This window comes from Aethalodelphis obliquidens, unplaced genomic scaffold (assembly GCF_003676395.1).
Source record: "Aethalodelphis obliquidens isolate GAN/ISIS:26980383/991018 unplaced genomic scaffold, ASM367639v1 scaffold18, whole genome shotgun sequence".
Lineage (NCBI taxonomy): Eukaryota > Metazoa > Chordata > Mammalia > Artiodactyla > Delphinidae > Aethalodelphis > Aethalodelphis obliquidens.
The window spans coordinates 19290221-19306636 of record NW_020837962.1 but is presented as its reverse complement, the minus strand read 5'-3'; the positions used below and the strand labels follow the sequence as shown (position 1 = coordinate 19306636).

Below are 16416 nucleotides of genomic sequence, written 5' to 3'. Positions count from 1 at the left end.
CAGTTTTCAGCCTGCCAGGGGACCCTTTGACCCATCGGTGAGGCACGAGGGGCCTGTCTCACCTGTCATGGTTCAGCAGCATGTCAACGACGCCCTTGAAACAGTCGGGCTCCCTGGGGGAGAAGAAGCCGCTGCTGATCTGGTCCACGGCCTGCCGCAGCTCGGGCAGGGAGTCGTAGTACTCCCGGGCGTTGTACCTGTGGGGAGATGGCAGCCTCGTGGGCACACGCTGGGGCCGTTTGTGCCTCAGGCCCACGACAGCCAGGTGGGGTTGGCAACCGCAGGCACTGGGAGGTGGACGTGGGCCGTGAGCACATCAATTCCACCTCCTCCTTTTACTGTTACAGACACGTGGTTGCTAGAGGACGTACAGGTCACATGCAGTCCTCCGAGAGAGGATGCTCAAGCAGCCCCACCCCCGCCCCCAGTGCCAGGATGTTGCAGAAGAAAATGACATGTGAAACCAAGCTGGAGAGACACCCTGCGACCATTAGGGAGTCTGGGGAGAGGGAGGCGTGTGGCAGACATGGGACAGGGCCGAAAGGGCCAGCGCTCACGGGCTGACAAGGTTCCGACTGTTTGGGTTCAGCAGCTGGTGCCTGAGGCCTCAACAACTCCCCTGAGGGATTTTAGGCAACTAGGCAACTTCAGTTGCACAGAATTAGGCCGGGCTGGGACCCCTCACAGTATCCAAGGGTGTGAAAAACAAGCAGAGGAGATCTGAGGTCTTGAGAGGGACACACACCCTTTCCGATCCAGGGCTTCCACGTCCTCCACCCGCAAGCCAAAGATGAAGAGGTTCTCGGCCCCAGCTTCCTCAGCCATCTCCACGTTGGCTCCGTCCATGGTGCCGATGGTGAGGGCCCCATTGAGCATGAACTTCATGTTGCCTGTGCCCGAGGCCTCGGTGCCCGCGGTGGAGATCTGCTGTGACAGGTCGGCGGCGGGGATCACTGCAAGGCGGCGAGAGCAAGACCCGTCAGCCATGAACCGCTCAACACGAGAGCAATGGGAACAGCACAGCAACACCATGCACTGACCACACCACCTGTACGGCTCCCTTTTTTGACCCAGGGCACCCTGAGGCAGAGGATCCACAGTGGAAACGCCTGAGAAGCCCTGCAGGTGGCAAAGGACCTTTGTTCTGGAACCTTCCGCGGACCAGGGCCAAATCAAAGCCTGGTGTTGTCATCATTCCCTTGTATCCTGACATCACTGCTGTCTTATTCGATCAGCCCCGCAGACTCCTTAAATGGCTTAAAGAGGAATCCGACTCACAGCACCAAAGGACTGGGGACAGCGGGGGGACAATCTTCTTGTGGCCACACGCACCGAAGTCACTCTGTGCCGTTTACAGACTGGCATTGTGGCCAAGACACAACCCCATCCATGGCCCTGCAGCTTCTCCCAAGTGTGGGTTCCCTGCGTGAGTTTCTCCATGTGGCAGCAGGAACGCAGCCTCCGTCCTGCCTGCCTTGGCATCCCTGCTCCCACGTCCTCAGCTCGTTCTCAGAGCTAATGCTGCTTCCCTAACCCAGCTGAAGGGCACTCGGGGTCAGCCAAGACCAGAGCCCAGCCCCTTCTTCAAGGTCAAGTCCAGGTGCCAGGATAGAGACACAGGCACCCCCGGCCCCTCAGGCAGAGGGACATGGGCAGACGGGATGGTGGACACGTTACCACAGCCAGTCCAAGAGCTGGGGGAGGGTGTGGGGCCCAACTCCAGGCTGGCTGTCCCCAAGGTCAGTTCTAAGGAAGCGCAGGAACTGGCCTGGGAGTGCCAGGCAGCGGCCGTAAGTTGCTTTAGAAGCTCAGTGAAACACTAACCCCGACCCAACCCCCGAGCCACACATTGTCCATGGCAGTGGCGGGACCACAGGGATGGTCCTGATCTGCCTGCAACGGAGGAGGAGGGAGTGCGTGAGCCTGCCCTTCACTCAACGCCTGGAGGGCAGCGCACAGTCTCATGGATCAGAGGGGCTGCTACTCGGGCCACAAGTCCAGGCTCAGGTTTCCCAGCACTTCCTGCCAGGTCTCCGGAAGTGGCTGGCTTAGAAGGGCCTGTCCAGCTCAGGACAGCTATGCTCCGAGGCACATCTGGCCACAGGCCCTTCTCCAGATGGCAACACACACCCAGTACCCCCAAAGTGGAGTGGCCCCAGGCTAAACCCTCCCGGAGCAGGTGCAGGACGCCAGGCCAGAGTGGACAGGTGGGGATGAGCAGAAGCACCCTCTGGGGGACGGGGAGGGCCAGCAAGAGGGAGCCCCGGGGCAGAGGAGCGAGGAGGGGGAGCAGTGGGAAGTTCAGAGACCAAGGATGTGTGAGACCGAGGACGACCCACACACTCGGTGGCAGCAGGGCTCCCCCAGAGCCAGGCCAGGGGGTGGGGGGCCCTCTGGCTGGGCAGCCTGGTGTTGGGGCTGTTAATCCGTGTGAAAGCAAGACAGGCCCTGACCATAGAGGACCACTGGCTGCGCCCAGGTAGGGCAGGCTCACCTTTCTCGGCCAAGGACACTCTGTAGTTCTCTAGGAAGATCACTTTGAGCCTGTCGCCCACAACCGGATCGTGGTTGACGACGTCGCCGATGGACGTGACCAGCTTGATGATCATCTTGGCCATGTGGTAGCCGGGCGCCGCCTGGAAAGGGGGAGGGGCGCTCAGCAGACACCCTGTGCTCAGGGGCACGGCAGGGTCGCCGGAGCCCGGGCTGCACACGCCCAGCCGAGTGGCTCTGCCAGCGGGGGGGTCCCACGGCAGGGGAGGGGTGGGCTGAGGCCACGGCATCCCTGCGTGTCCTGCCCTCAACCTGGCAGACGGACCCACAGAGCGCGGCGCCCCACCCGCTTCCTCGGCTTCAACCGAGCGCCTCTCATGACGGCACCTCACCCACGTGCACAAATCTGTCAACCTCAAGCTTGGTTTTCTGATTCTAGTTGGTTTTTTCAAAAATGGAGAGAGGGAACAAGGACCTCTGAGAACTGACTACCGACTTATAGGAAACGCAGGGAACCAAGGAAAGTACTAGGAGATACCAGAGGGACGTGGTTTGGGGAAGACACACAACCCGATTTCTGTAACAAATTGCAGGGGAAAAAAAGAGGGGGACGTGGAGAAAAACCTACAGATGAAGAGATTTAAGAGACACAGCCGCCCGTCACCATGTGAGAACCTTGCTGGGTCCTGATTCAAACAAGCTCAAGGTATTTGTAGCTGTCACAAGACCGCTGCGTGTGGCCCTGGCTGGATATTTAATGATGTGGAGGAATTCTTGTCAAGTGTTTTAGGTGTGATGGTGGCGCTGTGTGGTTTTGCAGGAAAACATCACTGTGAAGACAACTGATTAAGTTCTTAGGGCTGAAGTGTTATAATGTCTGTAATCCATCTACTATGAAATGGTTCAGCAAAAGTCTGGGGGACAGGTTTGTGGATGTTCTACACTTCTTTTTTTCTTTTTAAAAATGTTAATTTTTAAAAAATTAACATTTTTTAACTTTTTGAAAGTCCACATCTCTAAAATGCATACAGAAATACTGACAAAACAGCATGCTGGGGTGGGGTGGTGGTGGAATGAATTGGGAGATTGGGATTGACATATATACACTAATATGTATGAAACAGATAAAAAAAAAAGAAAAGAAAAAGAACCCCAGCATGCTGTCCGGAGTCTGCTTTAGAAACATCAGGAGTCAGGGGGCCGGGGGACGGTGGCAGAGACAGAACAAGACGGGCCTGCCTGTGAGGTGCCTCCACCTTCATATGTGCTCAAGTGAGAGGCGAGGACAGTCCTGGGCCCACCTGCAGCCCCCGTGAAGCAGCTGTGCCCAGGCTTCTGGGAAAAGTGGCAGAGGGTGGGGACGCGGGCCCTAGAGCGCGGAGCCGGGTGATGGGACCCACTGATGCCTGCCGGCGATACGCTGGGACTCTTGAGATCCCACGTCCAAAAGCACATGTAAATAAAACGAATAAGGCCGGGCTGAGCCGAGAGCAGGCGCACGTCTGGCTGACGAAGCAGCCAGCGACTCACGCCTACTTGGCGCACCAGTGCAGGGGAGGCGTGGAAATCCGGCAGTTACAAGAGAAATGGCGCTGCCCCATGAGAGCCCAGTAGAGACTGGCCCTTGGGGCTGGGGACCCCACTCCCCTGGGCCGGGCAGGCAGGGGCCCCATCCAGCTCCCTCCTGTGGCTGAGCTGATGGAGCCTGAGCTGGCCCAGAGGCACACCTGGGGCCAGGACCTCTGGGCTGTGTGTGCAGGTTGGCGCCCGGCCACCCACAGCATCCAGCCCCGATGCAGAGACGCTGCTGAAAAGCACGGTGGTTTGTGCATCCCCGACCAACGCCAAGCAGGAACCAAGAAGACGTCCCCTCACCTTGCCCCCGATCATGACGGTCCTGGGCACAAAGGTCTGGGCTGGGTCCTTCTTTATTCCTGCAGGACAAACAAAAAGAGAGCCACGTGAAGCCCCTGGAGCCAGACATGCCTGAGCCCTGGGACAGGCCTCAGTGACAGTGTCTTCAGAGGCCAGCCCGACACAGGTGCTGCACTGCCAGGAGCTCCCGCTTACAGAATTCTACACTTGGTCCAGGTTGGTTTGGAAGGCCAGCCAGGAGCAGACTCTTCCAGAAAGTTCAGTGGAAAAGCTGTGCCTTTGTGTCCAGAACAGCCCAACACAGGAGCTTCTCTGGGTCTGGTCACCAGGACTGAAGGCCCTTGCATGTGATGGGTACTCAAAAATGGGGTGACCTTGGGATGGTGATGATTCACCGTCAGCCTGCGGGAGGTGTCAGTGAGACCCCAAGCCCCCTCCGTCACTGGGACAGAGGCTAAGAAGCCCCCCAGACCTTTTCTGTACAGGAGCAGACAGCTCACCTCCAGCCCCAGCAGAATGAGATGTCCTCACCAGGCCACTGGTTTCCAGATTTCAGCTGGGGGGTGGGGGCAGGGAGTGTCTACAGAAGTGACAGGCTGCCCTAGACGGCTTTCACCAGAGGCAGGAATTGGCCGCAAGGTTTACAGGAGCCACTAAAGGGTCGCGGCTGATCTGTAACCTCTGTCTTCAGGTTCTAGTAGGAATATGACCGTCCCTTAGTTCTGAATCTTCCCGCTTCCAGATTGTGGACAGAGTAACAAAGAGAACAGGAAAAAAATAAAGCCAAAACCCCACAAACTACATTTTTACTAAAACTAGTAAAGAAGAAAAATACGCTAACTCCAGATCATTGGGCAAGTCCTCCTGGGTCATGGGATGGGTGGGAGACAGGGCTGTGAACTCAGGGTCTCAGGAACCCCAGCCTCCCGGGGGCTGTGAGCGGGGGAAGCGGAGGCAGGAAAGAGCCCCAGGGGGCCGGGCGGGCAGACCCTGTCGGCACCCCTCCTACAGAGAAACCTTGGAAAGGGGGTCTGGACATCCTTGTGGACAGAGGCCCACAGGGCCATGACGCCTCCTGAGCCAGCCTTGACTTGGAGCCCCAGAGAGGCATCACAAGCTGGGGAGGCCTGCGGCTGCCTTGAGCTCACGAGGCCCCGGCCAGCTCCTCAGACACGAGTGACCAACCCGAACACACAGCTTTGCCACAGACAAGGGCAGTGGAAGCAGCCTCCCTGTGAGTCTCCAACCTGTGAGACTGTCGACGCAGATGGGAGACCATAGCGCCGAAACGCAAGACCCCGGGAGAAGGCAGAACACAGGCGACAAGGCAGAACTGCCCCACAGAGTGCAGCCCGATCACAGAAGCCAGGAGGGCGGGGAGACGTGCAGAAAACACAGTAGACACACAGAGTGCGGAAGCGGGACCAGCAGACAACATGGAACAGAAAAGGAGGGAGAGCTATCAACAGGCAAAAAGAAGGTGGTGGAAGAAACCAACCACACACGTCACTGGAGCCCAGGAGAAGAAAGCCAAACACATGTTTTAATGTATTTCAAGAAAACTTCCTATAGATGATATAAGATATCAACCACCATCCTCAGAGTGCCCAAGCATCAGGAAAATTGACCCACAACAGCCGGCACCCAAGACACAGCCGAGTGGAATGAGCACAAGAGATCAGCTCACTCCAGACCCACCCTCCAGATGGCGCTGCTCAAGGAAAGAACGGGAGACTGAGAACATCGCTTCAGCGGAACCACCCTTCCCGCAAGTGGCCACAGACTACTGTGGACATGGAAGACCTCGGGGCACAGGAGCTGGGCAGAAGGGCGACTGGACGGCCCTGTAAGAGGACTGGGCGTCTCATCGCAGACGGAAACCCAGGTCAGATCGAGGCGAGGATGGCAGAGCAGCACCACGTTGTGCGCTCATACACGCAGGTGGACGAGCGGGTGGGGGGCGGGTGACACGTGCCCTGATGGCCCCATCGGAATGCCGCAGGCGCCCCGGACGCTCACAGCCGAGCAGAAGCAGCACCCTGGGCAGCAGGAAGGCACCGGTCACAAGAGGTGACGGGAGGAAGGGCAGGCCACCCAGTGACTGGCCCTGCCGCTCACGGGCAGGGGATTCGGGGACGCCGCCCGGGAAACGACAAAGAAAATGCAGAAAAATCACAACTGCAGAAGAAAACCACAGCAAAGAGCACAAAACAAAGTCCCTGTGAATGGCTGTTTCTGGCCCGGGAGGCGCGCCCTTCCGCCAAACGCACAGGAGGGCCCTCACCTGGGCCTTTTCTGAGGGTCGGGTCAGAACCATTCAACCCAAACTAGCATCCGTCCTGTCACTTCACTGTCTCACGAGCGAGCGGATCCCTCAAGACGGAGTCTCTCTCACTGGCAACTGGAGAGCTGATGTTCTCGAGGGGAGCTCTGCGTCTTGGAAAGTATTTGGTTCCTTTATTTTCAAAATTAGTATTTGCTTTACTACATTACAAGATCTTAAGAACCACGTTTTGGGCTTCCCTTGTGGCACAGTGGTTAAGAATCCACCTGCCAATGCAGGGGACACAGTTCGAGCCCTGGTCCGGGAAGATCCCACATGCTGTGGAGCAACTAAGCCCGTGCACCACAACTACTGAGCTCACGTGCCACAACTAACTGAAGCTGGTACACCTAGAGCCCATGCTCCGCAACAAGAGAAGCCACCATAATGAGAAGCCCGCGCACCACAACGAAGAGTAGCCCCCGCTCGCCACAACTAGAGAAAGCCCGCGCACAGCAACGAAGACCCAACGCGGCCAAAAATAAATAAATTAAATAAAGAACTTTAAAAAAAAAACACAGATTTTTCCTTGAGGCTTTATTATCTTATTTATAGAAGTAGCAAATGTTCATAGTTACTTTTAGGTGGGTCTTTTTTTTTTTTTTTTTTCGGTATGCGGGCCTCTCACTGTTGTGGCCTCTCCCGTTGCGGAGCACAGGCTCCAGACGAGCAGGCTCAGCGGCCATGGCTCACGGGCCCAGCTGCTCCGCGGCATGTGGGATCTTCCCAGACCGGGGCATGAACCCATGTCCCCTGAACCCGAGTCCGGCAGGCAGACTCTCAACCACTGCGCCACCAGGGAAGCCCTTAGGTGGGCCTTTGATTCACACGTGCTTCAAGATCAAATGCCACTTAAATAGTTTAAGGTGTATAGATGTAACATACTATTTCATCTTCTATGAGTATACTTCAAATGTCTCATCTGCTAAGTATAATCTCTCCAAATAACTTAAGAGGAGTCTAATAACGATAATAACTAAGTATGAAAGAAATGCTACACCAGACCTAAAACCCAGCCTCTGGAGGAGGTGCAGCCCCTGGGCCTCGAGCTCCCCAACCTCTGAGCTCACGTCTCACTCCTTGTAGCTGCTCTGCTCTGAACACAGAAAACCAGAAGGTGCCACTCAAAATGAATATGCCACGTCCGCCCCAGTGGCCACGTGAGAAACAGGCCCGGGGGAAGGGGCGTGGGGCGCAGGGCGGAGCACTCACGGTTGTACAGGGTGACCACGTGCAGGCAGTTGAGCAGCTGCCGCTTGTACTCGTGGATCCTCTTCACATGCACGTCGAACATGGACGAGGGGTTGACCTTCACCCCGTACTCCTTCTCCAGGAAGGCAGAGAACTTCACCTTGTTTTCCTGGAGAACAGAGGTAAAGATGGTGGGATGTGCACAGGGCCGAGCCCCCAGGGCTGGTGTCAGAGACGCAGCAGGGAGGGGATGCCCAGGACGCGCTGCCACCCCAGGGGAGACACAGAGGGACACAGGTGGTCACCGGAGCCTGGTGGGCAGAAGGGGGAAGCGTGATCCTGAAAGTGGATCCGCACGAGAGCGTGGAGAGAAACAGGAAAGTAGATGTGCAAACCCAGGAAGAGGAGCAAAGGATGAGAAAAGCAGAAAATGGAGACAAGGAGACCTGGGGTGGGGGGCGAGACTCCAAAATGAAGACTACTTCTGGGGCCCCGAGGCCAGGCTGTTGGCACAGTGGAGGGTCAGTCTCGGTCTTCAAAAGCCGCCCAGTGGGCCAGGCCGCCTGGTGGTGAGGTGGCCACAGGGAGGCCCAGGTGTGCGGACAGCATGTCAAGTGCAGATGCGAGACCTGCATCGATTCCCACTGCTTCCCTCCGGACCTGGGGCGGCGGTGCGCTCAGGGTTCAGCGGGGCCCCCTCTGCAAGGCTGAGTGGGGAGATGGGCCCCCCACCAGGCCTACCTGCTTGACCTGGGCCACGTCCCTGATGAGTGCCTCGTCACTGAGCAGCTGCAGCAGTTTCTTCAGTTGGCTCAGGTCCGTCAGGAAACCCTCCCCGATTCTCTGCCGAGTCATAAGGGAGACGTGGTTTCTGCACCTCTTCTGCCCCCCTCAGCCCCAGGCCCCCTCCTCTCCCACGACACCCCCTCCCAGGAAACACCGCACACCCGGCGCCGGTCAAGTCCCGACCACTGAAACGTGCCCTCAAATGCACACGCCTCCCCCGGCTCCCCACAGGCCTGAAACCTGGGGGCCCGTCTCCGCCCACCCCCAAGGCCCACACCCGCCAGAACCGCAGATGGACGGAGGCCTTCCAGCCGCTCCCGCCTGGCCTGGGCACCCTACCCTGCCCCCGACACTGCAGCACAGCGCTGTTTCCAAACAAACCCCAGCTTCAGTCTCCCTGTTTCTACTTTAGGACCGAGAGGAAAACTGGCCTCTAGACACCTGGGCTGTCTCTGTGGCCTTGCCCTGAACCGAGGCCGCACCAGCCAGGCTGAGGTGGTCACGTCCCTGCAGCGCTGCTCCCGGTAACTGGGCAGGCAGACCTCAGCTCTGCCGTCCCTTCCAGAGAAGCCTCCTTGGCACACAGCCTGCCCCCCAGCACCCCCGCCGCACCCCCATGTCCAGCACGCAGCCTGGCCCCTGCGTGACTTGTCTCCTTCCTCGCTGAGTGCGTGAGCATGGGAACAAGTCAACAACGACGGCGTCCCCGGCTCACAAACCTCTTCGGGGGCAGCTGGGCCTAGCGCTTCCCCTCTGAACTCCTGCACAGGCCGCCAGGGCTGCTGGCCGACCGCCCGGCCCCCCACACCCAGGGTGACAGCGGGTCCCCACCGCCCGCACCCGTCCAGAAGCCATCGCTGTCCACGCGCTGAGGAGCAGGTCACCGCCCACACGGCCCCAGGCAGCTGCCGCTCGCTCTGCCTGCCCACAGCTCCGGGTGGGCTCAGAGGCGCTGGCCTCACCTCCACGATGATGTCCGCCAGCCCCGGGTTACACAGAAGCAGCCACCGTCGGGGCGTGATGCCATTCGTCTTATTCTGGAACTTCTCTGGCTCCAGCTCATAAAAGTCCTTAAAGCTAAAAACACAGACAACGGGCAACTGTCACAAGCACTGTTTCAAACAAGGTGAGCGAGAGGCACAGGGCCCTCTGAAGGGAGCCCCCGGGCGATCCAGAGCCCAGCCTTTCTGTTCCATCCCCCAAGGAGCCCAACTCCACGCCGGCATGTGGCTGGAGCCTGGCCACCTCCCAGTGGTTGTGACAGTGGAGAGTGGACGGACAGTGGGGATTAAACAGTACATCACAAAAAGCCTCAGGCCAGCATCGAGGACCTGGAAGCCTCCACACGGACAGACCCGTCCAGGGCTGCCGGGCGCCCACACGAGAGGCGCTCCACAGGTCTGCGGCGAGGATGGAAAGGAGGAATTCCAAGACCACATCCCACAAAGAGGGGGCAGAAGCAGGGAATCTGACCTAAGAATTCCTCCTTCCTCTCGGGGATGAGCCCCAGCCCGTCACACCCTAACCTCCACCCTGGCGGGGCCCAGGACTCTTGTCCCCAGGTGGGGCGCCGAGGCCCACAGCCAGCGGCACGTGCTCCAGAAGGAGAGCCTCTGCCTGGATAGACGGAGAACGCAGACAACAGGAAGGGCTCCTGGTGACAAGAGGGCTCGGTCCCCCAGCGTCGTCCACCGAGTCAGAGCCTCACCCTCCCACCGCCGCGCTCTGGGCAGTTCACTCGCCCTGGCGCAGGCCAGCGCAGGCCCCACTCACACTGACTGCTTCACGATCTCCGAGTGGATCCTCGCCACGCCGTTGACAGCGTGGGACCCGATGACACATAGGTGGGCCATGTTGATGCGCTTGCAGTCCCCTTCCTCGATCACGGACATCCTCCGCAGGCGGTCCACATCCCCGGGGAACAGGGCGGCCACGTGCTGCCGAGACAGAGCAGTGAGCAGGAGGGTGGGGGCTGCTTTCCCCAAGAAAGGCCCAGGGCGGCTGCAGCCCAGCCTGACTGGGCCCCGGGCGAAGGTCTGCCTCGGCCTGGGGGCGGCGGCCCGGCCCGTGGGCTCGGAGGAGCTGAGGAGGTGCCCTGTGACGTACAGGAAGAGATGGGGATGCTGTCCCCGCTGGCCCAGGCAGGGTATAACCGCAGTCTACCAGTGGGAATGGCTACTCTTTCACCAAAAGATTAAAAAAATGAACTATAATCACACCTGAATTCTAAGTTCCCCTGTGCGTGTACCACTATCCTTTCTGTGGGTGACAGAGGAAAGACAAAGGTGATTTGTTTCCAAATCACCCAAATGCTGCAGTGATGTCGCAGGACAAAGGCCTTTGGCATTCCAGGAACAGACACTCACACCTGAACCTGCTCAGAAATGAAAAGAAGACTCCCCCCGACGCAGCAGGGGTCCAAGCGTGGGGACCAGGCAACAGCTCTGCCAAGTGACAGCCCCAGACCCCAAAGTCCTCTTCTCGAACGGCTATTCCCTTCAAGAAGTAAAGCACCTGTCCCGGGCCAGACGACCTGACGTGGAGGACAGAGGAGGGCCCGTCAGAGCAGGGCAGCCCTCTCCCCTCCCGCATCCCCACAGGAAGGGCGTGCTCACATCCAGGTGCCTCTGGTTGATGGCGTAGATGATCTCCAGGTGCCGTGGCAGCAGCTTCTCAAACATGGACACAGGCCAGCGCTCCAAGGCCTCGGGCAGCACCGTGTGGTTGGTGTATGCACAGGTCTTCCTTGTGATTTCCCAGGCCTACAACATTCCAGAACACCCCAATGTTTTATTCAGAAAAAAGCAGCTCGTGGCCAGATGCCAAGGTGAGGAGAACGTGTAGGATCAGAGGCAGGTGTTCAGATGCCACCAGGAAGGGCCCCGCACGTCTCTGCTCTCCGGGGCCCAGAACTTCCTAAACCCACAGTGAGCCCTGCGCCCTTCACTGTCCTGACACACCCGACGTGCACCTCACATCCTGACCCAGAGCACACGCAGGAATGAGCACCTTACCTGCTACCTGGGAACCACTGCAACTTTCCTCTGTAAACCAGACAGAGCTCCAGGCAGCTTTGCTTTACTTCCACCAAACCGACTTCACACCCACAGTCCAGAGGAAACTGGTCAAGTGTCTGGCCCTGCCCTCCGCTGGCCAGGGGAGAACAGGGTCTGCCCAGCCCCACCCAGAAGTGCAGCCCCAAACCAGAAAGGGGCTCTGGTGCTAAAAAATGGGGTAAAAATGGTTTTATATGTTGATTTAAGTAAATGAGATCAACAAAACCCCACTAAAGAACCTAGGACCAAAATAAGTGAAGCAGGGAGAACGAGCCTATAAATGTGTGAACGATGTATTTCTTTAAACCGAACCCTTCTGGGTTTTTCGCCACAATTTTAAGATGAAAAAATATAGGTGAGAAGCTCTCAGAAGTGTCAGAATCCTTTTCTTGTCTTCCAGAACACCACCCTTCTCTGGCCCTTAAACTGCTGTGCCCACTCACTGTGCCCTGCCCTTGGGAGAAACCCCAGACCCGCTCCTGGAACGTCCTTCTCCCCACAGCCCCGTCTTCCCAGGACAACTTCCTTCTGTTCTCCCGGGGCCACCAGAGAGGCCTCCCTCTGTGGACCAGCTCAGTACTCACCCCTGCTGTCGGGAGAGGCGGGGAGGTCACCCCGTGCCAGGTGTTTGGGGACACTGTGCTCGGGCCCCCGGTGCTCACCTTGTCCCAGTCCACCTTCTCCACGTCCACCAGGATCCGCATGAGCTCAGGGATGGCCAAGGCTGGGTGGGTGTCATTCAGCTGGATGGCCACCTGCGTTTACACGGGGTGACCCCCTCAGTCCCTTGCCTGTGTGTGCAGAACCGGGGTCCTCGGCTGCCCGCCCCGAGGAGCCTGGTCATAGGGCTGGCAGCAGGAAGCGGATGGCACTGCACGGGCTCCAGGCCCAGCATGGAAAGCCGCGGAGGCGCAGGGAGCAGGTCAGGGTGGAGGACCCGTAGGCCAGCCCCGCAGCGCGCGTCCAGAGCCCTCCCCGCCTTGGAACGCTGCTCCTGCCTGACGGACACTGGCTGGTTGTGTTCAGATTACTGAACTGAGCCTGCAAACTGGCCGCTTTGCCCGACGGACCTTTCACAGCGTTCCCTGCTGCCTCGACGCCTCCTGAGGCCCAGGGCAGCCCTGGTCGAGGAGGAAGGCGGCCTGGTCCCCGGGCACGAGGAGGCCCAGGTTGGAGGGCGGCTTCCCGCCCAGCCCCCACTGCAGCTGGAAGGAGGAGGCCCAGCCCGGGAACAGCCCGTCTCCGGCATGGCGCTCAGCCCTCTACACACGCACCTTGTCTGGGAACGTCTCGAAGGAGGTCCTTACGGGGTCGCGGCAGCCGAACTTGGACGACTTGAAGCGCCGGATGATGTCTTGGAGGGTGGCGGCCACCACGAAGTATTCCTGCTTCAACCGCAGCTCCTTCCCCTCAAAGAACTGAGGACATGCCCGGCTCAGCCTCCGCTGCATGGGCCCTTGGGGCCCCCGAACCCAGGACAGGGCCCAGGCTGGGGTGCGGCCCAGGGGTGCAATGCCTCAATCCCCAGTGCTGGGGCTGAGGCCAGGAAAGCAACCTCCCAGGTGCCTCACATTCCAGGAGGCCTCATGCCTGAAGCATGAGCCTGTTCGGAATCTCTGGGGGGTGCTGGGGGAGGGCATTTTCTTATGAGCCTTTCAGCACAGGGCCCTTTGCTGCTACATGCATGTATTTCCCTGATAAAATAAGAAAAACACACAACCCACAAAGATGGGCAAATCCTAGGGGCTCGTTTGGTGGCAGTGGATCACGTGGCTGAGGCCCCGCCTCACAAGTGGGGACACCTGCTAAGAGCGTTCTAAACCATGACCACGTGGCGTCTCAAGGCGTCCCTGCAGAATAGGCACTGCTGGCCCCACGCGCCAACGCGCCAACCAACTCTTGGGGAGCTGGCACCAGGTGCTGAAGAGCAGAAACGGCTGGACGTGAGGTCTGAGGCCTCCGCGGCCCTGCACTCGGTGGCCGTGTGCTTATGGGGAGCGTAGGTGTGAGGCCAGGAACCTCCTAAGAGCTCCCCTGGGCAGAGGGCAAAGGAGGGGCTAACAGCACACAGGTGCTCCTGGACCCCGTCAGGGATGCCGTGCCGCCCTCACTCTGAGGAGGTCACTCTCGTGGCCTCACCTGACAAGCCTGAGGCCAGCACAGGGGCCCTTCTGGAGCCCAGCCCTGCAGGGGTGCTTCCTGCACTGGAGGAACGGCGCGGACGAGGACCACCTGCAGCAGCTACTCACGTTGTCGTTGGGATACAGGACTCTGGAGATGTTCTCGGCCAGGTTCCGGTCCAGGACCGCCTCGATGTAGCCGCCCACGTTGACTGAGGGCAGAGAGCGGAGTCAGGACCCGCGTGCCTGCCGAGGCCCTCATGTGCCCTGATCGGTCTGAGGACAGCGTTTCCGAGCAGAAGGCGTCCCACAGCTGCTACGCCGACCGGCCCACACCCCGCCCCAGACCCCTGGCTCTTTCCGGACGGCGCGGGGTCCCTGGGAAGTCCAGGGCTCACAGGGAAACTGCCCTCAGCCCTCCCGCAGTGGGGAGCCTCGTGGGCTGTGGGTGCAGACGGGGTCGGTCTGGGATCAGCCACCGGACGGGGACAGGAGGGGACGCACAGTCATGGAGCTTGAAGTCATTGGGCGCCTTGGCGGACCACAGTCTCATGGTGTTGACGGTGTCGTTCTTGTAGCCCGGCACCGGGGTGTCGTACGGCATGGCCAGCACCACCTGCCGAGGGAAGACACGGTCCCCAGGCCTGGGCCACCTCCCCCCACGGGCTGGGGCAGCTCGGCCTCGCAGGAAGCGGCCCACCGGCCCACCCTCCTCTGGCTTCGCTCCTTCCTCCTCAAACACACCCAACCTGCCCCGTGTCCCTTGCACCTGCAGCCCCGGCTCGCACATGTCCTGAGCTGGGAGCACCCGAGGCCGCCTCCGGTGGGCCCTGACCACACGCCAGGCCCTCTCTACCTTTACTTTCGACACCAGAGTCGACTGTCACCTGGCTCCTCGGTAGCCCCTCCTCCCGTGTCCTTGGCCTCCCCCTCCACACCTGCCCTCTTCTCACTCAACTCTGCGTGGGCGATTTCGGGACTCACCTAACCTCTCCCCACAGACAGCTGCTATTTCAGACCATCTCCCACGTCTGCGGCGAGGCTCCTCCTGTCGCCTTGACCTCGAACTTCAGCAAAACCAAAGCAGCCTGCACACTCCCTCCCGACAGAAAACACCGGACCTGCCCTCCACCCCCATCCCAAGCCCCATCTGTCCAGAAGCACCAGCTCTGCTCTGGCCAAGCCTCAGGTCACTTCCACCGCAGACCCTCCCACGGGCTTCTCACACTCAGGCCTGCTTCCGGGGGTGCTTCGTGTGCGGCCTCAGAAGCTGAAGGCAGCTCCAATGGCCACAAAGGACTATGGGGCAGGGCCCTGGGTTAAAGCCCCAGTATCACCCTTCCCTTCCCGTCTCCCCGCAGCCCTGCTCCCCAGCCCTGCCTGGCCTTGACAAGCCCTGCAAAGCACCTGCAACCTGCTCCTTCCCTCTCCACAGCCAGTCCCCCAGGGGAAGGCCCTCACTGCACGGCGCCTGGGGTGCCGAGTGGCCTCCAGGCCTTTCATTCATCTACAAGCACACGCACCTAGAAAACCAGACCCCCTTCTCTGCTTTTCCAAATTAAATCCAACTTATTCTGGCATCGTAGGCCGCCAGCCTGCCCTGGCTCCATGAGCCCCAGTTAAGACTTGAGTCTGCATGACTCACTTGACCCATGACTCACGGGCTTGCCCTGTTTATGCTCTACTGCCCACACTGCTGCGGTGGCGTCTTTCTTACGTATTGCGACCACCACCCATCCCCACCCCCAGAAGCTCTCCTCCGCCTCCGCGGTCTCTGAGCCCGGGCTGGACTCCGCGTGTGCACCCGCCGGTATGGCACCGCGTTCCGCCAAGCACTCGGTGCTCCTGCCCTGGCCCCCCAGGGCCCAGCTGGGGGCCGGGGGTGCCGTGCTCCCGTTAAACTACAGAGTGTGGCTCCACAGCTGGTGTCTGGACAGTCCCAACCGAGCGTGCGGAGGTGGGTCCCACAGGGAAGCCCCAAGGGGAGCCGAGGGTCCCCGTGCTCAGCCCCCCACCCACCAAGAAGCGCCCGTGGTACCTGTGTGTCCAGCCAGCACACGCCCTCGGGGCTGTGCTCCACTCGCCCGTAGAAGTGCACGGGCAGCATGTACTCCGGCCGCGCCTTCTCCCAGGGGTTCCCGTAGCGCAGCCAGTCATCCGCCTCCTCCACCTGGAAGGGCGGCAGGTGAGGGCGGGGGAGATGGTCCCGGGCACTGGCAGACCCTGCCCTCCGCCCGCAATGACCACACCATCCAGACGATGCTGCCCGGCACGGAAACAAAACTGCGGCCTATTTACAGCGCAAAGGTTTCCAATTCTGGTCAAGGCTCTGTTTAAAAATGAACACTTTGGACTGTTAAAGAAAAAACTCATATAAAATTAGAAGAATAAATCAAAGTAAAAAGACGTTAAGAATTGCTTGAATTCAGCAGTAAAAGGAAGAAGTCCTGGGGCACATCAACGAACCTCGAGACGTTACGCAGAGTCCACACACAGCATGACTCCATCCACGTGACGTCACCTGACCAGGACGGCCAAGTCACAGACAGAAGGATGGCCCTGTCTACACCAC

The 16416-nt window shown here is 59.6% G+C and overlaps 1 protein-coding gene and 1 long non-coding RNA gene across 4 annotated transcripts in view; one reads left to right on the top strand and one right to left on the bottom strand.

Moving 5' to 3' along the window:
- Positions 1-16416, bottom strand: part of PYGB (glycogen phosphorylase B) — a 53813-nt gene that overhangs the window by 3597 nt on the left and 33800 nt on the right. For all 3 annotated transcript variants that reach the window (XM_027118125.1, XM_027118126.1, XM_027118127.1), the window contains exons 5-18: positions 15883-16014; positions 14349-14460; positions 13974-14056; positions 12999-13142; positions 12387-12479; positions 11284-11430; positions 10442-10605; positions 9631-9745; positions 8624-8725; positions 7904-8051; positions 4369-4427; positions 2495-2636; positions 746-953; positions 63-197 (exon numbers count right to left, since the gene is read on the bottom strand). In XM_027118125.1, coding sequence (XP_026973926.1) covers positions 63-197; positions 746-953; positions 2495-2636; positions 4369-4427; positions 7904-8051; positions 8624-8725; positions 9631-9745; positions 10442-10605; positions 11284-11430; positions 12387-12479; positions 12999-13142; positions 13974-14056; positions 14349-14460; positions 15883-16014 — 1784 coding nt within the window. The remainder of the gene's footprint in view (positions 1-62; positions 198-745; positions 954-2494; positions 2637-4368; positions 4428-7903; positions 8052-8623; positions 8726-9630; positions 9746-10441; positions 10606-11283; positions 11431-12386; positions 12480-12998; positions 13143-13973; positions 14057-14348; positions 14461-15882; positions 16015-16416) is intronic.
- On the top strand, positions 149-5567 carry LOC113626470 (uncharacterized). Its single transcript, XR_003435165.1, has 2 exons — positions 149-265; positions 348-5567. It is a non-coding gene; the product is annotated as an uncharacterized LOC113626470 (long non-coding RNA).